A 27698-nucleotide genomic window follows, 5' to 3' on the forward strand; every position below is an offset into this window, starting at 1 on the left:
TTTTGCAAAACACCAAGTCTATATTTACATCCAAATGTAATAATATACTCAACTAAAGTGAAATATATCATAAATTAAATGAGTAATGTGTGTCTACTGCTTGACGACTTCCGGTTTTGACAATTAAAATAAAACAAAATGGAATGAAATAAATACATAAACAAACAAAAAAAATCAACAATTTGTACCTCTATATATGCACTGTTATTTCCAAAGAAACATACAAAACCAGTAGTATCCCAATAGTTAATACTGATGGGCAAAGTGTATTCTGAAGTACAGGGCTGTGCTGCCAGGAAATAGAGTCTTCATGTCCATTTTTCCACTCCAACCCACAAGATACCTACCAAAAAAAGCCTTGAGGGAAACTGTACCAGCATGAAGGGAGATTAAAAACAACCAAGTCTTAGGTCTGTTTGCTGAAATATCTTAAAAACCAGCCCTGTACATTTAAATCACAGAACCCCATAAGGTACACAGATGATAGTTACAGCATGCATTCTATAAGACTCATTGAAAGATCACGCAAAAAAATAGATTAACCATTTTCCAAGTGAATTCATCTTCAAAAAATAGGCTATAAAAGTGCAAAACTAGGAAAACAAAAATCTAGATTATGTACATATGGCTCAGCTTATGAACAGGAAAAAAGGTAAATAGTGTACAATTTCCTGATACACAGCACTTCAATACATCGCCAGTTTACAGAGACATTAAAAATAGGTCCCATATACAGGAACTAAGACATACAACTGGAACATCTCAAGTTGCATAATGAAAAAACAAGAGTTTCTAGGTTTTGCTATTTTACATTTGCTGTACGAGGGAAGAGAGCAAAATGAACAGTGCAAAATTTTTCATTTTTTGTTTTACTAAAATATATGGAAGTCAAAGCCAGGTACAGAAGAAATTAACTCTTAACTACAGGCTTGATGAGAAGCAATTAGGAATGCAAGTCCAAATATGCAACAATTCTGCTTTACTGGCTGGTAACTGGCCATCTTCCCTTTACAAAAATTAAACTGCGTGTGCATTAGAAAAAACTCTTGTTGTCTTCACAAAAAAATAAAAGGAGATATTCTCCCATTTACAGGCTATTTCTTACTTATTTCAGACACCCTATAGATGCTAAAACTCGACATCAAGAAGCTTCCAAGCACAGTCAAGCAGCTATACCATCGCCACATCCCTTTTGAAGTCTGTAGATCCCATACTTGTATTGCAAGTCTGTCTGCTTGTGACTTTACAGTTTGGACAAAGGTGCAAAGTAGTTTTCCTCTAAACGTAACTGTATTGAGTTTAGTACAAAACTAAACATTTAGATTAGTATCGTTTCTCATGCAAGTCCTGGGTATTTTCTGCTGTAGAAGTTTGTTTGGTGGTACAGATATTTAAGAGGCTTCTCTGAAGAACAGCAACCAATGTCAAGAGAAAAATCCAACCACATTTCAGGAACACCACACCAAAATCCAAATGTCAAGTATTGCCTCATCCTTGCATTTAAAAAAAATATGCTGGAAACAACCCCAGGGAAACAGATCGCTCCAACACATTATGGTCCTAACGTACACAAGGCAGATCAGCATAATGTCAGCACCGTTGCTTTGATGTTCACAACATTTATATAAACTGGACACTTTCAGACAATTTATTTGGAAGCTGTTTTTGAAAACTAACATAGTTCAACAGAAGAAAAAAAAAAAACAGATGAGAAACTTTCAACTTTATGAAAAAGGAGCATTAAGCCAACAGGATTTCAACTTCAGTATCTACAGTTTACCTGAGGTGCAATGAATATATATTCTTTCACAGAGAAACTCTTCAGCAGCGCTCAAGTATGTAAAAATATAATTCCTACCTAATATTTGGTCAATTAATTCTAATGAAAAATACTCAAAAGTCAATGTCAAGATATACATTCTCCACACACCTTCATAACCCAATTGTTTAGACTACTTTTTATGGCTATTTGGTACAAAATGTTAACAGAACCAGTATTATAAAACTGTAGTGTTTTTATATACAGTACAATCACAGCTTAGTTCAGTAGCTTTCACCATTCATTTTTCCTCAAGGGATGAACTGCAGGTATAACTCCATAAAACATGCACTTGTGTCCTTAGACCTAGGGGGAAAAAAGAAAAAAAAAATAGTTCTGTGATATACAACTCTAAAACAGTACAAGTTTTTGTTGTTGTTGTTGTGAGGAGTATCTTTAAAACATAAAGGGAATTTCTTCTGCACTCTTGCATGTGTATTTAGAAATCACTATTGCCATATAAGGCCTGTGTCCTCTGTTTGCCAAGTAAAAGCTGGCAATCAAGTCTACTTTTGAAGATACTCAAGCCGCAAGCAGAAATACAAGCAGGAAATTGAGTTAGCTTAAAAAAACAGAACTAGACAAAAAATATGCTTATTAGAGGGACTATAAAAACAGTAAGATTAGAAGAATATCAAGAAAGCAAGCAAAGTATTGTAAAGGCTGTCAACTAGATGTCAGATAGCTCTGCTCCCAGATATGTACAATCTTTCCATAAAATAGTACATGCTGGTCGAGGTGCTATAGCATTCAAGAAGTATCTCCTTAAATTTGAATGAGGAAAATTATCTGTAGCTCTGGGTTTGAAAAAAAGCATACAGATATATTTATTTATAGTCTTATAGAGTACTTATCTCCTTAGCAGCTAAGAATGTTGCAAACACAATGGGGTAGTTAAGTTCTGAGATACAGCTACAGCACTGAAGAGATGAAGGACAGGAATTCAGAAGACCAGGCTAATTCTTTTCACTTGACCTGTTTCCTTAAAAGACACCCACCCCTCAGGCAAACAAAAGAAGAACTATATGGAACAACCTCTCCAGTATACAAAGATAAACTGTCAAAGAACTACCAGGAAATTCTTACTTTCCTATGAAATAATCCACAAAAAAAGAGTCTTCTTGTTTGGGGTAATCCTCACAATCTTCAGAAGTTGTAAAACGAGTAACATCTACATTTTCAGGAACAACTGACCAAGATAACGTCTCATAGGACTCAGGAGCTGCGATAACAGGCACCTTGGCTCATTTCTGCTTCTCTACAGAGCTTCCCCATCCCCATGTACTGACTTAAGGGGAAAGCTCTTTTGTTGAACACTTCTCATTGGTATTGTAACTAATTAATATACTTATCTATTGTGAGCCCTTCCATCTCTTTTAGAAAAGGAGCATCTATGTACTTTTTACGCAAGCCATTAGTGGTGCTCAAAAGAATTAATGCTGCTACACCAGTATTTGGTTCACTTTGTAAGAGATGGGGAGTTTGTATTTTCAGCTGTTCTGCTTCAAACTTTCATAACCTCTCATCATAATATGCAGCAACCTTTGATGTGATGAGTACATGACGCAACACTTAAGTAACAATTAGTTCAAAAGGTTTGTTTACCGTTTCTTGAAGTAAACGATCAATTCTTCTTGTCACTTGGCCGAAAGTGTGCGTTACCCATGAAACTTTCGTAACTTCGCTTCTGTAGCACACTGCTAGATAGGTGTTGGTATGACACTGATCTCTTTCCTGACAAAAAACAAATTTAGAAGAGTTAGACTTATTTCCTGCTAATTGAAGCATTCAGTCTGTCAATTGTAAGCAAGTCTACATCAGCATCCAGGATTTCAGAACGCCACAGATGCTATCACAAATCATCTCGTGAGCAGGGCCTGAGACAGCCCTAAGCCCCTGTTAAAAGATTATATGAAATTCAGTATCCAGAATAAATGCAAGAATGACAAATATTAACAAGCTGTGTACATGTGATGTCCGTCTCTCCAGATTTTGCTCATTTTATTTGCAAGAAAGAAATATCTTTGCTTAACTCATCACTCTTCAGGCTTCACCCAAAGAAGATTTTAGTGCTACAGTACATTTTACAGCATAATGCCTACATATCCACTTCACATATTTGTTTGAAAACTGAATTTTTGAATATAAGCATTTGAGAGGAAAAACAGGTATACTACATTATTGCCATCATAGATTATACAGCAATTTTGACACTTTAAAGAGTGTTAATATAAATTTACTTGAAGACCTTTGTTAAGCAATTTTCAGTCTAGTATACAGGTAATTTCATGTTTATCTGAGACCATTAATTCTGATTTATATATGTGAAATCAATGCCTGTTCCATATTAAGTCTTATTAGCTTAAGCAAGCAGTCAAAAACACATCATAAAATTAAGGAAAAAAAGTCAAGAATCATTACTCCCACAGGATACAAAAAGCCCAACTGCCATCCATATTCCATGAAAGCTTTGAATGCAGCATTGAAAAAACCTAGCAAGCTTTAATTAAATTAAAATGGCAAAGCTAAATTAATATTTCAACAGAATCTACGAAGCCATTGGAGTGTGTCATGAGCAATTGTCTTTAATTTGCAGCCTCTGCCAGATCAATCAGCCAACAGGTTATCCTTGATAGCATGTTGCCATTGCAAAGGCAACTAATTTGAAAATAACACAAACTGAGTGGTTTCAGAATGTTTCTGTCTCTTCAGGGCAACACAGAATGGCAGAGCTTACAAGCAATAACGGAAGGCATCATGCTTTAATCAAGTTTGCCAAGTGGAACATATTCTCATGACAACTTGATCCAGCATTTAACATGCGACATAACATGTTCATGGGACCTAAATAATGTTGCCACAAGGCACACAGGCCCTTAAAAAAGGGTTTTGACGTTGTGTTTTATAATATCACCAGAGTTCAATAAAAAGACTACAGAGACCTGCAGGTCTCCACCTGCAGTACTTTTTGTATGATATCTTACAGATTACATCTCTTGAGGAGTTACAACTCTTAGACAAACAGTTGCACTTCAGCTTTTTAACAAAAAAAATAGTTTGCAAAAACTTTCATCTTTACTGTCTCCACCTGCATTAAATCCCTAATAGTGAGAAGTTTGCCTGCCTGCTATCTGCCACCCTCTCAAACAGCTATCAAGGTCTGGGGTGGGTACTTCTGAGCAGCATGGTCAGAAAACTAGGAAATTAGCCTTAAAAGCCTACATTTTATTGCACAGGGCTTTTATTGAAGTTGCTAAGAAAACCCACAGAGGGGGTCTTACTTCACAAGTCTTTCCAATGTAGGTAAGAACCATAAAAAGTTGCTTTTCTTGCTCTGAGACAGCACCATGTAACAAACAATGAAATCTTTATTTCCTTGATAACAATACCATCAAATTAGTTGCAGCCATAGTTTTGAGAGTTCTAAATAACAATAAACAGTGTAAAGTTCTTGATTACAGGCTACTGTCTCCAGGCTTGTACCAAAGAAGTGGAAGAAAAGCCTACCACAGATTTCTCTGGCAGACAGGTGGAGCTTTCAAAAGAAGAACAAGGTGGATTCCAGTGAAGTCATTGTTCAAAAATAATATTGCATCAACTGCCACTTCAATAGGCCAACCTCACTGAGACTACTGGCAAAATAAAAGAATTTCCCTATCCCAAATATACAGTAATGGTGGAAAGGAGCAAGACACTGCACACCATCTAGTCCTTGTGGCACATGTTTCTCTTGTCCAGCTGGTTGAAGCTGCAAGACTTTAATTTTTCCCCTTCCCATGGTCATGAAAATATATACATTTTTATACAACATCAAGAGCATCCCTGAATGTTCTATCTGCTCAACAGATAGCAATGTCATGAAGAACAAGTCTTCGGTCAGTGCAAACTAACAGTCCTTAAGGACAGTCACATCCTCCACCAAATGCTGAGATCACACGTGACACTCTTAGCTGTTATCAACCATTAATTTTAAAAAAAAAAAAAAAGCCTTGCAGAGCACTGTACATTTCACAACTGCATAATTGACTTCTGTGCTCAGAAAATACCTGTATGTATTTCCTGCTCTCAGATCACTAGGAATCAAAAGACAGCAATAATATTTGTCCTTCTGCCTGTCCCTCTGCATTCTATGCATAACCTAGTGCCCATTTTACATTCCTCACAGCAATTCACAGTACACAGACAACGCTCCTCATGAAACTAGGAATTAGCTCCATTTCACAACCACTTCAGTGAGTCAACTGTGGTGCTGGCTTTTCCTTTATCCACTCCCTACCCCAACTGGAAACAGAACTGTAATGCTTTTCTTCATCCTTCCATAGCCCACTAGCAAGCCTGAATATTTATGAAGCCCACAACCTTAAAACAAGCAAACAAATCCCAGAACACAAATATTTTTTTTTTGCCACATAACTAAATGCAGATTTAGTATTTTGCAGTTCACTCTGACCTAAGGTAACACACCCCTGCTTGTTATGAACCCAGACTACTTCTGAAGAATAATCTTGCTGCTTCCAGAGAATGGGAATATTCAGAGTCTAAGAACTTAGCACAGACTTTAAGACTACACAACACATACACAATTCATTTTTATAATAGGATCTTCGTTTCCAAATTCAAAGTCCTATATTTATAGCTAAGCCCATACTGACCTCAGCTCAGTCATAAATACCATCTTCCACAAATAGTCAGACAACTGCTTAAATATCACCTAGCATCTTTTAATCTTGGCCTCCTGCTAAGTTTTGAAAATGTTGACTAAGACTAAAACACAGAAAGCATGTATTTCATAAAGGTACCAAAGTTTTCCAACTACATCACACAACATTTATCTCTGCTAGGCCCAGAATTTTCCACTAAGCATTACTACTTGGTGCAATGAGACACCATTAATTGGAATAGCAGAAGTATGTTGCCTTGATTTAACGAAGTATTCTGATCCTACTAAAAACTTAACATTATAAAAACCTATCGAAGAACAGTTATAAGATTTAAATCATAGTTTTATGATTTTTAATACATAGATTTCTGCAACTGAAGGGAACAATTGCCTATGACAGTTTGGGATTTTTTGGTAAGAGGTTATATTAATATTCCAGACGGTCCAAGACTTCTTGTGTATTAAGCAGAAAGACTCATTCCATATCCTGTATTAGTTAGCGTGTCTGGAGTGCTCTGATGAGCAAACAATACATATTTGCTATCGGAGACCCGTGGCAGGGGTGAGGAGGGAACTTGAGGAACTTTAAATCCCTCTTTAAAATTCAAACCTAATTCACCAAGCCAGGAGCTTGCTGAACTTGAGTTTTAAATTTAAAATCCAAGCATTGACTGGACTTGGTGAAATGCTAAGTACAGCTTTATTTCCTCCATTTCAAAGTGGGTACACACTGATTTATATTTCATTCCCCTTCCTTTGTAATGGTGCAAGACATTTAACTAGGAAGGAGATACAGTACCTTCTACTGTAGAGCTGGTTACTTGGCCATTGCTAGATCCACAAGAACTGTAGAGCGATCCAGAGCTGTATGGCTCATAAGGTTTGAGAACAGTCAAAACATTGGGAGGATCAACATCGTCTGAATTCAGAAGCCCTTGTTTGGTTGGCAAAACAGAGGATGCAGGTTTGGTGCGAGAACATTCCTGAGGTAGCAGATTTGCATATCTGTTTGCAACACGAGATCTGCTCATTTCATATCTTCTGTAATTAGCCATCGGAGAGTCAATATGTTCAACAGCTAACAGATTAGTTTTCATTCGTTTAGAAGACGTTTCACCATAGTCTAGATTTACATTGCTCACAGATTTACTACAAAGATAGTCTCTTCCTCGATGACAAGACCAGGCAGATTCATTTAGGTGAGAGTCGAGAGCCCCGTTGATACTGCTGCTCACCACACCGGACTGAGACACTGGGACACCCAGAGCTTTTACTTTAGATTCAGATCTTTTTACTCTGTCCAATACTGGAGAGATACTGGAACTGGAGTGCATTTCTTGCTGAGGTTGTCTATAGTTATTTGCCTGAGCTCCAATATTACTTTGCTGCTTATGAAACTTGAGGTTACTTGGGGCTGTGCTGCTCGAGTCAGTCACTGAATAGAGAGGGACTTTGTTCTGTGGAGGGTGACTTTGTTTAGCTTTTCCTGTTTGCAACAGTTTTTGCTGTGTCGATGGGGAAGCCTTAGTTTTTTTAGAATTAAAAGAGAGAGGAAGCACATCTTTACCAAGCAGAGCTGGAGGGCATCCAGTGCGTCTGGCTTTAGCTACAGCCTTGCTTCTACAGCCGTTTTTGTTAATGGTGTCAGGATTGTATTTGTGCATCAGCCTCTGGTGCATCATTAGGACTTCAGGGTAAAATGTTCTGTAAGTACAAAATGGACAGGTGCTGGGTGCTAGTGGGCCTCGAGTTGCAACCACTGAACATTCTTGAGAAGTCCCAACAGATAAGTTCAAGGGTTTTTCTTGAGAGTCCACCACAGGCTTGTGTTTGTAGTTTTCAGTACACTCTCGCGCATCAGTCACATTTTTTCCATCCTTTATAGCACAAACATACTGGACGTCATCGCTGTCTGATGCCACAGAAGCCCTTCTCTCTCTTTTATGAGGAACACTGGGCTGAGCTTCCTTTGTTTCCTTCTCAGCCTTTAGTTTTTCCAGGTAAGGAGTGGACACATTCTCGTGTATTTTATTTGAATTGTTACAAATGGAACCTTTGTTTGGTTCCCTAGAATTATTTTTCATTTTTAAAAGGACTGTGCTGCCCATTGCATTGTTCAAGGACAGAACTTCCTTTGGCTGCTTGGCAGGTGGGCAGCCCACAGCATCTTTGGCACAATCAAAAAGCCTCTTCAAATTTTTGGTTTCTTGAGCACCGTCAGCAGCCAGCAAGAGCTCCGTCTCCTGACTCTGTAATGAAACTTTGTCACTTTTCACATCTGCTGCACTATCAGCTTGCTTGTCCTTGTGATGCCTCTCTAAATGATACCTCAGGGAAGTTTTCTGTGCGGCTGCATACTCACAGAATTCACATTTGTATGGTTTTTCACCTGAAACACAGTTTTATCAGTAAATAAGTTTGATATGAAGTCTTGAATACAATTAAAGACAAGGGAATAACAGACCGCAAAACAGTAAAATAGATTTTTCTTTCCCCTTCCACATACTCATAACTCTAAAACTCAGCTAAATCATTTAAACAGCTACATCTTACTGCTTTTACTAACTACAGTGACATCTTCTGGCTACGATGAAGATATTTTCCACACATTGGCTATGTATGGAGATGGGAGCTGACAATATGTTTGGCAGAGATAAGCAAGAAGTATAGCTGTGGGTCAACTCCAACAATTTGTAGTCCTTGATCATGCCACAAGTATGCTATTCAACAACACCAATATTACAGTTCATCTATAAATAGCACTGTTTCAAAAGAAACAGGGACATACATTAACAGGAGTAGAGTGAGTTTGCCTAGCTGTGGAAAACAAAAAGTTGAACTGAAAAAAAAGACACGCACAAAAAAAAAGCAAACTCAAAAAAACCACCAATCCCAAAACAAACCAAAAACACAACAAAAACACACCCACCAACTTTCTGCTAGGCTTCTAAAAGCAGAAAGAATTAAAGTTTTAAAATATATGTTATCTCTAACACTACTTAATATAATTACCACTATTCAAAAAAGATTTACACTTATGGAGATAATTCCTTCTAAGAAATTTCAACTGGAATATTTTTTTTTTTAGCATTAGAGAAAACTTAACATTCCATCCAACTGGATTCAGCAGACTTCCTTTCCCCCCCCACAAAGGTGAAGCCCATTTACCTGTATGAGTTCTGAGATGAATATTGAGGTAATAATTTGAGCGAAAATACTTTCCACAATAGCTGCATTCTCTGGAGGCTCCAAGGTTTTTAACTTTTGTTCTTTCCAAACCATCTTCATTTTTATCTTTGGGAGAAAATACAGCTATATTATGAAGAGCAAATGCAAATTTGGAGTCTTGTTTAAAACTCTACATAACTATCTTAACTGTCTTTTTCAAGGAAAAACACAGAATGATGAACTACTGTCAACTCCTACAGTCTACGAGCACCTTTTGTTGTGTATTGCTGCACACTTAGCAATCCAAGAGCAAGAGAGTTAAAGGTTTCTGTCTGCGTCAAACACCATTGTGGTTAGTGACTGTATCAAAGAAGCCCCAGAGAACAAACAAGGTGCAAAACCAGGTCTCAAAGACGTAAAAACAAGTTTATCTTTACTGACCTACAGGAACCTGATAGAAACAGCCCATCTCAAAAATTCATACAGGTTATAAACCGCATTATTTTATTAAAGGGAGTGCTTGAATTACTGAGCGTGATGACTCAGGCTGTAAAGCTGCTCTGAGCACCACGGCAAAATGCAGGAAGGTGTTTTGGGAAAGGAAGGCAGGGAGGAAGATACATTTTCTTTTTAATTGCAATAATATTACTATTTCTGTGCTAATCAATAGTGTCATGCCCCTATAACAACATGCTTAGATCTAATGAGTAACCTTCTTTTGCTACAAGTATTAATTCTTAAGCTTTGACAAATAAGGGAGTAGGAAAGTGACAGGGGTTGCTATTCTGTGAAACGTATTCAAGGAACAAATTCACAGATTAAACACTGTTCCTGCTCAAGTGTAGTCACCAGTAGTGACCACTGGAGGGCGGCAAGTACAGCGTAATGCCCAACAAGAAAGGGGAGAAAGCTCACACACAATACTCCATTCAAATCGACAGGATTTCTTTGTCAGGTTGAATTGAAAAAAAACATCAAGACAACTCCAGTAAAATATTCAAGTCAAAGCTGACTAGAAAGCTGGAGTGGGAAGAGAAGGAAGGAGACATTCTGCTTGACTAGAATGTTAGATCCATAATAGATAGGAACTTCAGAGAGTAGTTTTAAGCTGTGTGTTGGAAAGCTTCTACACTGGAAACGCTACGTATGGCTAAACTGTGGCCAAGCCGTAGCTGTTTTAAACAAACAGATAATGTCTCAATAAGCGTGACTCAGCATCTCACAATGAAAGCTGCTGTAGTTTAGGATAAGACACTGAGAAACAAAACAAGCAAGTTAACATTAGGTAATAATTCCATTCCTTTGTTACTGGAGGCAAAATAAAGGGCTGCACATTACCAGAAATGGAAAAGTCAGTTGTGTGTGCCAGGACATTCTGTACGTTGTGTCTTTTCTTGAGATTATGCAAGTGTCTGTTCTTTAAATGCAGACCCAACACATTTCACACACATGAGTGTAGATTAGCTGCAAGACTTTTTGCTATTCCTTTTTGCCCCCAGCCATGCTATCTTTTTCAATTAAGGAATCATTCAGCATCACTTATTTTTCTAAGACACAGTAAGAGGCAGAATTAATCCTGGGTAACCTGGAGCCCATCTACTCCATCAAAGAGAACTTTTAGCAACCCTTCAGGGAAGAGGAGATAAATATATACCACTCTTACATACATGTTGTCCAAATACTAATAGCCTGCATGCATGTCCTTACACAGCTAATTTAAAATTGCTGGTTCTGACATTTAGCCATACTGTGCAAAAGAAACATATAACCTACAGTTTGATAGTAAAGGTTTAGAATTATTCTTTACTTCTCAGGATCATAACAGCTGCTGGTATTGAGCATTACAAGATGCAGGAAATCTGCAATGATTTCTTCAGAAATACTATTTGTAACAATGTGCTGGACAAGACTGTGCAACACTCAAAAGCATCCAGTAAAACTAAGCATCTTGCTATTGCAGGTATAGGGGAGTTGGAGGAGTGGTGTAAGCAGTGACTTTTCCTAGACTGACTGTTATTAGAATTATTTTAATTATTCCAGTAGTCCAAATCACAACTGCAAGAAAGCTCAATACAACTTCAAAGATCTCAAACTGGTGGTGTCAGAACCTTTCTTTCCCTCTCATTTTTTCCTCTTTCCCCCTTCCCCACCGTAACATTTCATACCTCTGGCCAAGTTTTGAAAAGATAACTGAGAAAGGCAAGGTGCATTCTTCAGCTTTAACAAGTTCCTAAACAATACAGTAACAGCTATTTCAAAATGCTACTCACCTATATTAAGTGTTTCTGGAAGCCCATCTTCAGATCCATCTTCAGAGCCTCCTTCTATTCGTTCTGCTGCTCCATTTTCATCCAGACTTGCCATCATATCAGCACAGCACGTCCTCGAGGCAGCTGAAGTCTCCCCATCAGTCCGCCTGTCTCTCTTATGTACTCTGGAATGAAGGACTAGCTGGTGGTATGTTCTGAAGGCTTTACCACACACTGAACAGTGTGTTGGTTTCTCTTTGTTCTGAGACAATTTAGAATCCATCTCCATAGAAGGCACTTCACCACTGGGATGTTTCAATTTGTCTTGGGATAAGTTACCATTCCCTGTATAACTGCTGTTTTTATTTACTTTTGACTTCCCTGTAGTTTCAGTATGGCTACCTTTATTTGCATTCCAAATTTCACCGAGTTCTTCTTTATCAGATGATGAATCATCATTGTCTGTACTTCCTTCTTGCCCTGGTTCTTTAATTTGGCCATGGCCAACTGCAACTTTGCCTTTGGTAGCCAGCTGCCATGCTTGATATGTGTTGAAAGGATCTAGTTCAGCTATCCATTTCACAGGCTTTTGTGATTTGTCATTTTCTGGAACCAAGTTTGGTCTTAAGTTCAAGAATCGCAAAAATTCCTCTCTTTGAGATGTTTCTTCAGCATTAGGTTCAGCAGTCACTTGGGGGCTTTCAGCACTGGGTACTGATTCTTTGGTGTGCACTTTACTGTGCTCAATTAGAGTCTCTTTATTGAGAAATAGGAAACCACAAACCATACAAATTTTGTAAGGTGACGTTATGTTTTCAGTTACATGCTCCTGCACCACCTCATTTATTGTTATGGGGCTTTCAGAACCTTGTTGGTGCTTGTTTCTAGAACCAGGCTTTCCAGTATGCGTTCTCATGTGATTTTTGAGGAACCACGGCTCTTTAAATCTTCTTCCACATACATTACACCAATACATGAAAGAATCTTTATGCTTCTTCATGTGTGCCTCAACATCAAAAGCTTCATCAAACGTCTGTCCACAAACTTCACAACTAAGTTCTTCACTGTCCTTTTCATTGTCTAGCGAAGGCAAGTTTGTTCTTACTTGAGATTTATCTAAATGGCTAAGATACTCTGCTTCAACACGCAGGACAGCTGGTTCACAAAGAGTGGGCCTATGCTGAGTTAAAACGTGCTTACCAAGTTCTTCAGGATGTTTAAAAGTCTCATCACAAAACATGCAGTCCAGAGGCATGCATCCCTCAGCTTGCATGAGAAACTTTTCTTGCAAGCTTTTGTAAGAAATTGTGTTTGTTCCTTTTATTGTCATTGAGGCATCATTATTCTCCATCTGTGCACCAACGGTACTGGCTATTCCATCCGGTCCGTCCATGTATGCCAAGAGAGGCTGAGTTGGCATGTTTCCTATGTTCTGTTCCCTATTACGTGTTTTAATGTAAGGTTTCAGTTCTTTGGGGATGCTCGCTGATCACAATAAGGACACTTGTAAAGTACTCCAACATGTGCTTACAAGTCTGCTAAAAGAGCTCTGCCAGAAAAAAAAAAAAAAATATTCCACAAGCAAAAAAATTATTTCTTTTCCATTTTTATCTGTGTTCACACATCACTGCAAGTGTATCCATCGGTTCTCTCAGTGACGGAATGAGGTTTTTTTTGAACTATTTCTTCAAGTCTGTAGAAACAGTCAGTTGCACTCAGTTTTTTTGTATAAACTTTTCAAACAGTTGCACTGGGCAAAATACACTAAAGGACAAGTTCAGTGCCACAAAGAACTCCAGCACCTGGAGAAGAGAGAAAATAGTCAAGTCAGTCTTTTCAAAAGAAAAGGAAAGCATTGTCTCCCAAATAATGAAAAATTAGGGCTAGAGAACTATCAAATGCTTTTGAACACAGATGGTATACATCTAATAAATAGTCAACAAAGGACAGCTAGAAGGCTGTCTGGTCACTCTTCTACCTACCACAGCTGAAATAGGATGGTTTTGAACATCTCTACATCTCTGTAGCTGGGCTTCTGTATTAAGATTGCCATAGAAAAGCAACACTTGATCTGCTACCTATTCTCAACTAAGTCTTACCCAATTGCATAAAGCTGCTGAAACCAAATTCCAATACATACACCACTGAATTCATAACAACTAAATGCAGCAAGCCCTTCCTCAAACCTGTGAAACCAGTGTTTAGAGGCACAGCAAAACTTTACTTGTTTGTTCCCTAAAAGCTGTTGAGCAAGTTTGTTGGTTTTTTTTTCCCCACCAAGACTAGACAGCTTGGGATTAGCTTTCATAGCTCTGGTACACAGTAAGCATCAGACCAAATCTTTGTATTAAGAACTATTCAATAATACCACTACTCAAAGCTTTTACTATCATACACAGATTTACAACCTCTGTGACACAATTTGGGTCTGGTACAATTAGATCACCTCAAAAGTTTGAAATAAACTAATGATACTGTTTCTTGAACAGTATTTTAGTATTTAAAATCCTCCACAAAGCCAACTATGACACTTAAAAAGGAAATGCTTCTAATTTCAAATTGCATGCAACAAAAAGTGTTCCTTATTGATTATACTCTAAAGGGAAGATTTAAGACTCTGCAAGATTAAAAGGGATTAGAATATAGATATTCACAATTCCAGTTTAAATCTCTAAGTTTGTAAGAGTTATAATGTTTGCTAGCAGCAATTAATGGCCACCAGTCTCCGGGCTGGCAAATTACAGTATTGTGGAGTTCAGGACTCTGATCAAATTTTGGAGTGAAAAAGACCATATAAATTGAAGAGCAATCATTTTGACATGAAGCACATTTCCAAATACACGAATATCTGATGAAAAGAATACATTCAAAATTTAACTCAAACTTTCACAGATTATTTCAAAAAAGACAGCTGGCCATTGATTCACATTACTTGAATTAATATGCCTCAGAACACAGTATGCTCTGCTGCACTTCTAGCAGAAGACATATGGGCAAAGAAAGATTTTAAAATTCATCTCAACTTCCACTTCTGCCTTGCTTTTATTTGGAGAGAAAAAAAAAATGGAAACATTTGTTTCATTTCAGCTAATGAAAGGGTAACAATTCAAACACAACCCTGTAATAGTTCAGGCTACAGAGATTTCCATGACAAGAAGCTGTAGCAGGTAAAGATGTGCCTATGTATGCAGCTGAGGATACTTTCTCAAGCCTTTCTGATCAGAAAAAGGTTGTCTTAAGCCATTAAACCTTAAACCATTTCAGTAGAACTCAGTCACTAGAACTTTAACTGTTTATACAGTTCAGTGGCCCAAATACATTTGCAGATAACGCTCCTGTAAGGTCACCTGCTGGCAGAACCAGTATGTCTATCAGCCATGGAGGTTAATGGGGCAGGACCTCTAACCAGCTGAAGCAAAAAGGCAACTATCTCTATCTATAGACCCAAGGTCCAACACAGCCTTCAACTGTATTGGATACCTTTACCTACCACAGAACAGTCAAGCCCAGGCAAGATAACCACCCGGGAAAGGAAACATGACAACACATTGCTAGGAGTAATAGATCTAACATCTCAAACACTTTATCTGCTCACTGCAATACAGCCTGGCCCTGAGAATACTCTTCTGTTTTAATTTGAAAAGTTAGCAGCTCCTTTTCCACCATCATGCAGACAACAAGATCCTGGATCCTAATGAAGTAAAAAACCCACCAGAATGCTAATACAGAATAAAATTATTTCTGCCAGTTGCTTGACTTCCATTTTTTTTGCTACATCTCCAGAACTTAGTGTCTTCATTATCCAGTCCTCTAATCCAGGTCTAGATGATGACCAAATCTAACATCCAAGAATATTCTAGCTTTTTAAACCCAAGTTATTTCAGGAATGGGGCAAAGACTCATCATATATGCTAAGTTAAACACGGAGGGAGGCATGTTAGGGGCTACGGTAGAGTGTGTCAGAGGGGGCAAGCCACCAGCTTACAGGTTGATAGCTACAAAACATGGATTTTCTGCAGCCAGAGCCTCTTTTCTAACTACACCCTTTATGCCCATTTTCAGTTTTATCACTGCCATGATTAACACTTCCTCTCTGCATAATGACTCAATCTTTTGTAATAGGCAGGTTCAGTCTATGGTGCAACATTTCTGAATTGCTTCTATTGCCACCTTCGCTTTTGCCTTTCTGCCTTCCCCATTGAGTTCTGACTTTCTGGCTTTCACTCAGCCCCTATAAGCAGGTGGAGAATCTATAACAAAAGTTTGAAGTTGAAGTATTCAAAAAGCCTTCCCTTTTGTAAAACATAAGGAAAAACATATCAAAGGGTGGTGGTTCACATGTTTTACTTCATGTTTCAACTTGCTATTTTGTTCTATTTCTGCTGTAGTTTTAAGAGATATTTTTTACATAGCAGGATAACATGCTGTGGCAAAGCTCAGGTGCATAAATGGTGACTATCTGCCTGAAAATAATTTATTTGCAAACCAAAAATGAACATCAACTTTGAAAGACTCCTGAACACCTGTAACGAATATCCAGGGAAGATAAAAGTTGAACAAACTTAAAGAGTTTAATGCCTTTATATTCAGACCCATAGTCTAAGAATCATCCTGCAAGACGGCCAGAGGCATTTCTGGTGTACGCAGTTAGAGCCAGACACCAGAGTGCCTGAAGTCCCACATACTGAATCTGAGATTCATCATCAACTATTTCCTTGCTACTGCCTACAAATACAGAAAAAGCCAATTATGCTTTAATAGGCTCCCCAATTTGTGGCATTACAATATATACAAAATAGAGCAACAAGTCACTGTAGAGAGAAAACAGAAGAAAACCACCAGAAATACACACTCAATCTCCTATTTTCCACAGCATTCTGGGATGATTATAGAAGAAACACCCTTGTAACAGGGACCACCACACACGGTTCTACTCAAACCACATGCTTAAAGATTTATTAGAATAAGGGACAGGCATAGATTAAATCTCTGGGAAGGCTCTAGGTTGGTCACTGATGTGTGAAAAATCCACCTCAATCAATCAATAACATCTTCTCTGGTAAGCCCTTTGAAAACGGGTTTCAACCTCATGTCATTCAAGTGTACCAAAGCAGACATTACTCAGCTGTCTAAAAAACTTAACCTGTCCTCACATCCACACATGTTAAATACAGAGCACATAACTTTAACAGAAAGATCACAAGAGGAGTTTAACAGGAGTTTGGATCCAAATTGTCTTAGGTATCAATTGGTTTGAACAAGTCCTTTGGAGACTTCTTCCTCCCTGGCTCTTCAAAGTACTTCACACACCTCCACCAACCTGCATTAGCTGCTGAATGCTTTTCAAGCTTTCACTATTTTTAATAGGAAGCTCTGAACACTTTTGAAGAACTGGCCACAATTCATCCTCTAGTCAGCATTGCAAAGCAGAGCAAGATATTCCTGTTTTAGGAATCTGAAATGTCTAGCTGCAGTTCAAGCAACTATTGTTCTTGGATATACCATCATATACAGGAGATAGTACTTACAGACTGAAAAAAAATACAGGTAGAATTTCTGAAGAAAAAAACAGATGCAACTAGACAGAACTATATTTAAACTGAGAAGAAAAAAGATACTACTACCGGGGTCAGAAGGTAAGATACAAAGCTCTAGTCTTATTTTTATATCTGGTGATTATACACTTCACTGATTAGATATATGGCTTTTACAAGTAGGCATGATTCTACACTCTGTTTAGACAAGCTAACACATGCTAAAGCTACAACCTAAATATCTACACTAGGATTTGATCCATTATTAACAAAACCTTTCTTCGTAGTGAAGAAATTATGCCTTGGATCTGAGGACCAAAAATGCTGATTAATTACATTCCTGTTATTCAAAATCCTGTAGGCAGCAGCAGAAGTATCAAGAGTGGCCTTAATTCTGTCCACTTTCCCAAGGAAGCAACAGTACAACCTGCAGTTTTGATGAGCACTGTAACTATTAGCGGCTGAAGGTATGTATATTAGCTCAACAAAAAAAATGCAGTACCTGGTGTTTCCTCTGTTGTCTTTCACTGTCAAAAGAACAGACAACACACCAGTATCAGTCAGAGATATTAAGTAAAGGAACAGAACAAAACAGGAAATCCTTCCCTCCAATAGCTGAAAAGTGATACATTTGCTACAGATAAACTCAAGGTTGAACATAAAGAATGACTATCCCTCCTCACAATAAAGCAAGTCAAGAAATCTTGACTTCTGACTCCCCTATCCGTGTGTAAACGTCAGCTTGCATCTCACACCACAGGCCAGAGCTCACTTCTTCCAGTGCTCACTGCAACTGCCTGGAGGTGAACGAGCAGGTCAGGAGGAACCCGGCTTGCTCAGCCCATGGAGACATTTCCTAGAATAGTCTGACCAGAATTGGAAAATTCTTCTCAACTGCAGGATGCCATCTACTGTTCTTTATTTTTCCAATACTCCAGTGTTTAGCAAACTTCAGTTCATAACTGAGTCATATTTGGCTGTATGGCTTTCAGTCAAATATTTCAACAGGTCTGCAGCAATACCCATTATATTTATATCCACCACAAAACATATATAAGTATTGAACTGGACAGATGAGAACATCTTGTTTTCATTGCACTTGCCACACAACCTAAGAACCACACCAAAAAGCTGCTGCATATAAATGTATTATTAAAACAGAGAAAATTTTAATTAGGTGCCTGTAGAGAAGTTTAATTTATTTTTATTAAATTACACACCAAAGACGACGTACTACAGTCTCAAAGATTTCTTTGGGAAATGACCTATCAATAGTAATTCTATTGCGTTTCTACTTCCTGCATTTCAAAATTGCCATGAATATGTAATAAAAACTCTAGACACACCTTTCAGAGAATAGCAAAGTCTAACCATTGAATTTCCCATTTTAAACACCACAGAGCACTGGGAATAAAAGTTGCATAGTTAGCACCAGGTAAAACAACTACACCTTGCTAATTTGTGCTAGCAAAACTATTGTTAAACTGTAAAAACCAAGCTGGAACAATTACAGAAGTTGGCCTTGTTGCTGCAACACTTTAGAAAAAACAGAAGTGAAAAAACTAGAAGAGTTACAAATTAAGTATATTATACTTAGTTACTTTTCTGTATACTAGAAGATATGTACTCAGACATAACTACTTTAACAAACTGTTAGCAGATTCTTACATTCAAAGCCAGTAGCAAAGCTATCACTGTTTGATAGATGACCAGAGTGTCTTCCTAGTAAGGTTCCACAAGGTTTTAAGTCCTCCATAATCCAGTGCCAGCAAAGAACGAGAAAGCCACTCAAAAACTCAGAGCACCAGCTGCTGCATATTAACTACTTTAATTATTACTGTGTTGATTTGACTTGAGAAACTTTCATGTAATTGAATTCCACTTAAAAAAAAAATCTTTAGTTTTCCTCATGTCAAGAAGTTTCAGGATATTAAAACTTATTTTACATCTTTTGGTATGTTTATACCTCAGTACAGGTTGCCACTCTTTGGCATCACTAATGAAATAGCTTTTATACTGCTGATTGGTTATTGGAAACCACAAGTTATTTAAGCACCTTTTTTATTTCAATCTAAGAGTTCAGAATAGTTGTTCTAGCTCTATCTTATGAGCATAAATAAAATGAACCAGTTAACATTACTTATTCCTCATTGAGACCAAAAGTAAAAACTACCTCATGGACATTATCTATTTTGCCTGGGCACATCTCTATTGAGGTATAGGCAGACTAGCTCATGCATAAATATAACTTCAAATTCTCAAGAAAAAGCCTGAGACAAGGTTGAACTTTGCAATTTAGAGCTCTTTTTTTTTTAAATACACATATATAATTGCATAAAGTTAAGCCAGTTGCACCACACCTAGTACACACACAGGATATTAAGCAGAAATACCATCCCTAAGTAGTTGCTAATAACATGCAAGAGCTCCAAACTCTGGAGATAGTACCTATAGTCTCCTAAGTTTTGTGAGTCGAGTTTGCAGAAGCCATCAGTGACAATGGCTCCACTGTCTCAGCAGTAATGGTGTGCTGTGGCCTTCACAGGCTCCCATGCTTAGTCAGAAAGGGAAGCAAAGCGTCATTGTGATGTTCCAATTCACCAGTTGCTCCAAATCATTAGTCAGATTTCCAAATATCCATAGCATGAAATTTCAAGATTGTTTCTACAGGTATTACGGTTCTTCTGGCAACCACATAACTTCCTTACTCCAGTTAAGAAGAAATGCATACATGTCACACCTCACGCAATAAGGTGCTTTCCTGTGTTAAACAAAAACATCTTTCCTACCCCAAGGTAGGAAAGGGAGGGAAGAGTAGCCCCTAAGTCTCAGGAAGACAACACACTAGTCACTGCATAGACCAGGACCTTATTTCTGAAAGAGTACCAACTGCCCATCTGCCTATGACTTCAGCTAAAAGACTGGAAAGCTATAAAAGTCAGCAGAGATAAAACATTACTTTGCAAAAGAGCCGAAGAGTCAGCTTTTCTTCATAATACTACATGAAGCCAATAACTTACCCTTCATTACTGCACATTCTATCGCTTTCTAGGGAAGGAAAGAGCTACTCCCTTCTATCTTTTCACAGTAAATCACTTTAACACAACATCCCAGTGCATTTCTTTGTTAATGCAGGAGCACGAGTGCAACTAACATTGTTTCTCATCCACACATGCTTTTGTACCAAGTGTTCAAGAACAAAAATGTTTTTAAATATAGTTTAACAGTTCAGTCTGATAAAGAACTAACATGAGTACCTTTAAAGGAAATGGAGATTTAGGGGGAGGAAGGGGAGGAAGAGAGTTGTTTGTTTCAGTTGCAGGAAAGATCAAAACGAAGATGGTTCAGGTTGAAAAGAGAACATAAAAGATGACCCTAAATTGGAATTTCCACTCCCTAAATCTGCAAACTTAAGCCCCCTTGTTAGTCTTCATCCTTCAGGCTTGAAGTTTTCAAAGTTATCCTAAACTTAAGCCACGAAAACGCCTTTAAGAGTTTATCTTTTTATCCTCTGTAAGAGAGAGGCTACTCTGTTTTCCTGTTACAATCCCTTTAACAACACTACAGAGCTTCCCAATGCAATGATACTAAGACAATTCATAAAACCAGCACTGAAGAAACAGAGACATATATATTAGAATGCAAGAATGTTATTATCCAGGCATTTCTCCACAAACACTTTAGAGTTTGCATTGAAAGCTCTTTTGTAGTCAGATAAGACAGACATACACACAAGTCATTTTCCCCCTGAAGTCTAGCAAACAGGATTTTAATCACCAGTGGAAAATAACTAGTAGTTAATAATGAACAATATTAGGAAAACTCCCTCCCCCCATCTCAGACATCTATACTAATAGAAACAAAGGATATCCTTTCTCTAAAAAACCTTTTCCTGTGGAGTTCCTTTTTCTTTAAGGCTATATGTCTAACAGTGTTTTGGCAGAGGATGGATGAGCTGAATGTGTCTCCTCAGTGAACTGAATGCCTCTTCTATCAAAAGATGTAATTATTCCTTTTAAAGCAGAGAACATATAAGCTTGCATCATTTTGCACATGTTTTTCCTCCACTGAGCAAGAGCAAATATAAAAGAGACTAATTCTTGGCATTAAAGGAGGAAGTGCTACAAATAAGTATTGACTTTTAAAGTTCAGAAGGACTGCTCTAACAGCCAGATTTTTTCGCTTTTTCCCCCCCTCTGATTAGGAGAGAATTTCTCAGGAACCACAAAACCAAAGTGTACTTTACACAATACAAAGTGGTCGATACCTGTTGTAGGAAGGCCGAGAGACACAAGAACAATCCTATTTAAAATAAGTCTGGGACACATTTCACCACTGCTATAAGATGATGCAACTTCATTAAATCAAGAAGTTACACGCACTTAAACTGGCAATGACCCCTTACCTTACAAAACAGTTTATTGTTCTCTCCACAGCAGGTAAAGACTCTCTTGGTGCAATGAGTGATACATTTTTATTGTTGAGTCAGTCTCACCTTACATGGACTGACTTATATGTTTAGTCTTGGTTTTCATTTGAAAGAAGGTATTTTCAGAGACCTTAAAAGCAAATTTGATGGGTTTTTTTTTTTACTTCTTGGCAGAAGGATGTTAGGTCTCTCCAGCAGCCACAACTACAAAGAAGTGGTAAATTCAGAGTTTACCAAATTAGACTTAATTCCTTATTACTCAAGAGCCAGGAGTTCCTCCATAGCAATTATAGGCAAGTTGCATCCCTTTGGGCAGCTTAGGTGAATTAACAGGAAAAGAGGTTCTTTTGCTATTCCTGAATTTGGAGAAGTAGTCACTTCCAAAGAGTTCACTTTGTTAAGGTCATTAATCTTCCCTAGTGCTCTCACCTGATTTCAACTCTGAATCTAACCCTTACCCAAAAACAGCTCAAACCCCTATACCTTGGGAAAAAAAAGCAGCAACTTCTTACCCCTCCCCTCTGCACAGCATTGACTTTGAAGTTGTCACTTTCAAACAAATCCACAATCATGTATTTGCAAAAATCAGTCCTGAAGGATGGAAAAAGGTACACAGTCTGAGGAAAAGACATTTATTTCTACTTAAGTCATCCTCTGGACTAACATCTGAAGATACTAAAATAGAAAAGTGCTAGAAATAGACACTTCAAATAGCTGCCTCCTTTCTTCTGCGCAGGTGGGAGATCTTCCAGAGACCTAGAGACTGATGGAGACTAAACTTTTTAATTGCCCAGCATTACATTATCTCACACTAGTGGACTGAAGGGATGTATGTGATGATGCAGTCCAACGTACTGGGCTTCACAGTGCCAAATCATCCTAGAAAGGAGAGTTAGCACCCACAAGAAACTGACCTTTCAAACAGGCAGCAGTTTCATATACAAATTTTAACACCATAAGAAAAAAATATATATATTAGAAACAAAGATTAAAGCTAAACAGAAACTGTGGCTTCTCCAGAGCACCTTTACATCCATTTTCCTTACAATGTACTAAACATCACAGTTTTGGGAATACATCTAATTTGCTTCTCCTTGTGTACCAAAAGAGAGGCTGACATAACCCAAAGGATTTCACCCAACTAGTTCTCAACTATCATGATAAAGTGGAAGCACAACACAAGGGTCTTTAATTTCCCTGATGTAGTTATGTCAGAGGTAAACTGTACTCACTTTATTACAGTGAAAAATGCAAGTGTACCCATTACGCATAAATAAACTCAGACTTTGATACTTTTCGTTACATAAAATCTTTAGCACATAGAAAATCACCATCCAGTCAATTATTCACTTATACTTGGAGGTATTTCTGCTCAGACCTTTAAGTCACACTGATCTACATAGATTTTCCTGCATCTTATAACCACATTTCCTCTTGTACTTTCATTTGAAATTCACAAGGCAGTTTGATAAACAATTCCATCTTCTGCAATGAACTCAGACATTACATTTCAAAACAAGTCTGTCACCTATATTTTTGATTTGTAACTCTCTTCCACCACCACATACATTGTTTTACTTTGAAATGGAAAGTCTGTTCTTATCATATCACTTCTCTTGCAGCCCCCCTTAAAAAAAAAAATGAGGAAGACTCAGAAGAGCTAGATTTGTGATAAACTATTCTCTGACCAAAGTCATGATTATAACAGTAGACATTTTCATATTTTTTCCCCTCATGCCATACACTCAGGACTGGCATAAATAGGGTTTCATCAGCAACAAAACAAGATTATTCAGGAATTTCACTGGAAAAAAAAAGTTTATTTCTAAAAGCAATTAGTTTTGAGATTAGCTCTCTGATTGGAGGGGCACAAAAACCTAGGTAAATTTAGGCTGGAAAAGTGTGTTTGGTTTTTTTAATCCTAAAACACACACATATTGAGAATCTTACATAGCTTGGTCATATCCTTTTCCTTACTTTTGTATTCAGTTGCAAATCTCTTGTGGTATGAGTCACATCTCTCTAAAAGCATGCATACAGTAGTCAGCAGAATCCCCTGATCATATTAATGCACCAGAAAGAAAAACTTTTTTGTTCTAAAGTCACCTTAAAAAGGGGGTCAAAGGTTATCAGAAATGACCCAAAGTCCATAAAAAGTAAATAGTAGGTTGAAATTAATGTAGTTATGAGATGTGGAAAGAGTATCTGATTGGAACGCTGATGTTCTAAATCAAGAGTCTCAAAAATAAGAGGGCTGAGCTGGCAAATGGCAGCCCTGCTGTAACTGAAATGTACTGTCTTGCTATATTTAAAGACAATACCTCAACAGTTAAGTATTAGAACGTTTTAAGTGAGATAAATAAGCATAAGACACAGGCAAATATCCTTGGTTATTTAATCATCCTGAAAGCAGTGTGGAAGTGTGAGGGCGAGTTCAAAGGTCAAACTCTTCTTTCAGCTTCTTGCAAAGAAAAGAAAGCTTAGCCCATTTTACCTTAGGGAAGGGGGGGCCTGTTCTTTCCATATGCCAGCGGTAGTTACAGCATTTCATAACACAGGAAAGAGGGAGGGTATTTACATATACAGTGCATGGAATCTTTTACTAGGACAATGAATTTCCAATCAAGATTCAGGTTAGAAAGAGTTGGGACAACAAAAAAGTCCCAAAGAACAAAGGGAAGTTAAAATCTATTTAACATTTCCCCAGAACTTCTTAATTACAAGCTCTCAGATTTTTCTAACTAAAAGTTTATTGTAATCACAGTTTTGAAAGTCCAAGTGAAACCCACAGTTCCCTTTTAAAATTATTCCCCCCCGATCACTGTAATAACTTAGCACTTTGTTCACGTGAAATATATTATTCTATCAACATAGTTCTAAATGAAAATAGAGTAGTAACAAGAAGATACATTCTGAAGATAAGAAATAAGTGCTCAAAACGGAATTTTTGAGTGGGATCTAATGAAAGGGGAAACCAAAATGAAGTAACCTTTTGTGTAAGACAGTCTGATAAAAGGTGCTAAAGTTTATTATCTTCCTCTTTCTAGCCCCTTCCCTCAATCTCGACTACCCACCCTTATCAAAACAAAGCAAACCCAAAAAACTATATTCACTTAAAATGAAAAAAAAAAAAGAAAATCCTCTAATCCAAAGCCTAGAAGCCATTCTCTAAAGACTACTTAATATGAAACTTTGTTTACAAGAACAAATATAGCCCTCTTACCACATTCAAAACCAGAAAACATCCACTTATTTAAAGAAATGTTTTTTCTATTTTGATCAACCAGGACATAGGTATTCATTTTAAATTTAAATTCGGTCCCAATAGTGCCACATGAATGTTTTAAATTCATATATGATATGCACAGTTTAAGAACGTTTAAACAAAGGAAGTAGGAAAAGCCTCAAAATACACAGCAAAACTTAATGGCTTCAATTTTAAAATATATACTGATTGCAGCATGGCAAAATTATTCTCTTATGCTTACAGACAGTCTTCAGAAAGAATAACTGTAGTCAGTGTAGCAATTTGTCCCACTGGAAATTCTGTATAAAACATCTACCTAAAATAAACAAGGCTTCGCAGCAAGAATCGTCAGTTGCCATTAAGGACACACCTTAAAGTTCTTACCACACAGTAACTAAACAAGTACAAACTAGTGGTGACTGTTTGCTACTTTTGTCTGAAAAGTTAATGAGATCAATTCACTCCTCAGTATCAGATCCTAAGATAATTTTCTTAAAAATGCAAGAGACAAACAACCCCAAAACACGAAGATCCAGGATTCGAGTGTCTGATGTTTTATCAGAATGCCTAAGGTTCTTGTAAACACGAATAGAAATATTAACATTTAAACCTGACACCACGTAATACTAAAAGGTAAAATGCTTAACTGCTAAGAATACTAGTGCTCTGGTACTGGAAGGCAGCTGTTGTTCCCCTGCCTTTTCTTTTGTTGTGCTTAATCTCATGTCAAGTCATTCAACCAACTCCAAAGCGATGAAGACATAATCGAACAACCTTAACTAAAAACTGATCTACTGTTCTTAAATAGCTAGATATACTGTTAAACGATTCAAAAGAGTTAACATATAAAAAAAGAATCTATAGAATATAAATCAGCAACTCTGGTGCATGCAGAAGAGTTCCTTGGCTGTAGGCCAAGCCAATCAATAATCACTGTAATAACCATGTTTCTAAAGTTATTTTTTTTCATATTCATCATCCAAAAAAACTTAAAGACAAAACTTGAAAACTCATACTGCTTTCAAGAACGAGTGGTGAGATATAAAATGCAAATATTTAGCAGAGAATTACTACATTGCTTATTTTAAAAGTTACAGAATTAGTGATCACAAAGCCACATTCCTGCTACAGATCTTAAAATATTGACTCAGTTACAGAACTAGTAAAGGGGAAGAAAAAAAAATACCTCCTCCACCCTTCCCCTCTTCCCTCCCCCCTCTGCCAAAGAATGCAGTTTATCCTACTTATTTGAAACTGTCCTTTTATATTATCCAAGGAAACGCTTAAACTTTAGTGTGGACATCGCAAATTAAAGTATTAGTCGTATTCCCAAACCTACAGTTAATAAGAGCTCCTAAGAGCAATAAAACATGGCGTTAAAGCATTTGCAAGCCATTGTCATAGCACTGTGCTCCGATACCTTTGCAGACACAAAACCAGCCCCCACCAACCAACAAGCATGTAAGCATTGGTCAGCAAGTCAATGCCTGCTATTCAACTTGTAGTTAGGCGTTTTATTTCTATGTCTTCCAGATCGTATCACTCCTGCATTTCAGGGCCTAATAAAATGTGAAGAATGATATGCTCCCTCTCTCTCCTTGCATCTGAAACTGCGTTATTTCCCTCTTTTTCTTTTTCACACATTCTTACAAAAACTTCCCTTTTCACATACTTCTATAAGAAAACGTTTCACTGCATCTACTTCAGTTCCTATTTCTATTTTCGATTTTCACTAGATCCTTCTGCTACTGCCTCTCCCTCAAACCCACTGGTAGAAACTGATGTAGTTTTAAAGCTCTCAAGGTCATTTCAGAAATGAAAAAAAAAAATGTTGCCTTAAAAAACCTTTAAACACACAAAACCCCTAAACTAAACCCTTTTCAAATTCAAACGCCTTTCATCAGCAGATCAATAACCCAACATAAAGATTTTTGTTCACCACCACTTCAAAACTATTATACTTCAATTCAAATACTTACTGGGAGTCACACAGCACATTTTATGGGATGGCTCATTAGAGTACATACAGACCTTACTTTGGCTGCAGGTTTTCTGTGTGGGAAACAAACAAACAAAAAAAAACCCCCACACCCAGAAACAGAAAGTCCAGTGGGTATCACGGAACAGGAATGAAATTCAATCTCTAGATATTCTAGAATTTTATTGTCCTCGCTTGGCAACGTCTTTTGTTGCTTAAGAAGTCAGTTGAGGCTTATTTATTTATTTTCTAAACTTCCTATTCCCTTTAAAAAAAAAAAAAAAGAGAAACACGATGATAAAGAAATTATCAGAAAGGGTTTAGTCTTTAGAAGACAAAGGTAAACGAAACAAAAACTGGCAAAATGGATCAATAAACTTTTCATTAACAACCCCCCCCCCCCCCTCCGCCCCATGAGCCACTTACTACAAATCCTTCTTCCAGGAACATCTTTGACTCACAAAGAAATAGTCTCTTCCCGCTCCACTCCCCCCCACACCCCCGGCAAAAAAAAAAAACCACCCCAAAACCCAGGCTGGACGCCTGCAGTATTGAGGAGCGAATTCCCAGGTACACAATGGAAGTTTGAGACACCTACTTGCGCGGGGGGGGTG

At 37.6% G+C, this 27698-nt stretch overlaps 1 protein-coding gene across 1 annotated transcript; it reads right to left on the minus strand.

Moving 5' to 3' along the window:
* On the minus strand, nucleotides 1–27583 carry ZNF217 (zinc finger protein 217). The gene is made up of 6 exons (XM_014943817.1): nucleotides 27511–27583; nucleotides 11918–13698; nucleotides 9648–9773; nucleotides 7279–8868; nucleotides 3425–3553; nucleotides 1–2125 (listed from the first exon to the last, which is right to left on the minus strand). The coding sequence occupies exons 2-5, from the start codon at nucleotides 13314–13316 to the stop codon at nucleotides 3444–3446; spliced, it is 3225 nt and encodes a 1074-aa protein (XP_014799303.1). The 5' UTR covers nucleotides 13317–13698; nucleotides 27511–27583; the 3' UTR covers nucleotides 1–2125; nucleotides 3425–3443.
* Between the last annotated feature and the right edge of the window lie 115 nt (nucleotides 27584–27698).

Source organism: Calidris pugnax, unplaced genomic scaffold (genome assembly GCF_001431845.1).
Source record: "Calidris pugnax isolate Ruff unplaced genomic scaffold, ASM143184v1 scaffold118, whole genome shotgun sequence".
Lineage (NCBI taxonomy): Eukaryota > Metazoa > Chordata > Aves > Charadriiformes > Scolopacidae > Calidris > Calidris pugnax.

Bases quoted from the DNA above. Each gene is read 5' to 3' on its own strand.
- ZNF217 (XM_014943817.1), bottom strand. From the start codon at position 13,316: ATGCCAACTCAGCCTCTCTTGGCATACATGGACGGACCGGATGGAATA. The intron at 9,774-11,917 runs GTGAGTAGCATT...TTTCTCCCAAAG, and splicing joins TCCAGAAACACTTAATATAG to ATAAAAATGAAGATGGTTTG. The intron at 8,869-9,647 runs GTAAATGGGCTT...ACTGTGTTTCAG, and splicing joins TCATCTCAGAACTCATACAG to GTGAAAAACCATACAAATGT.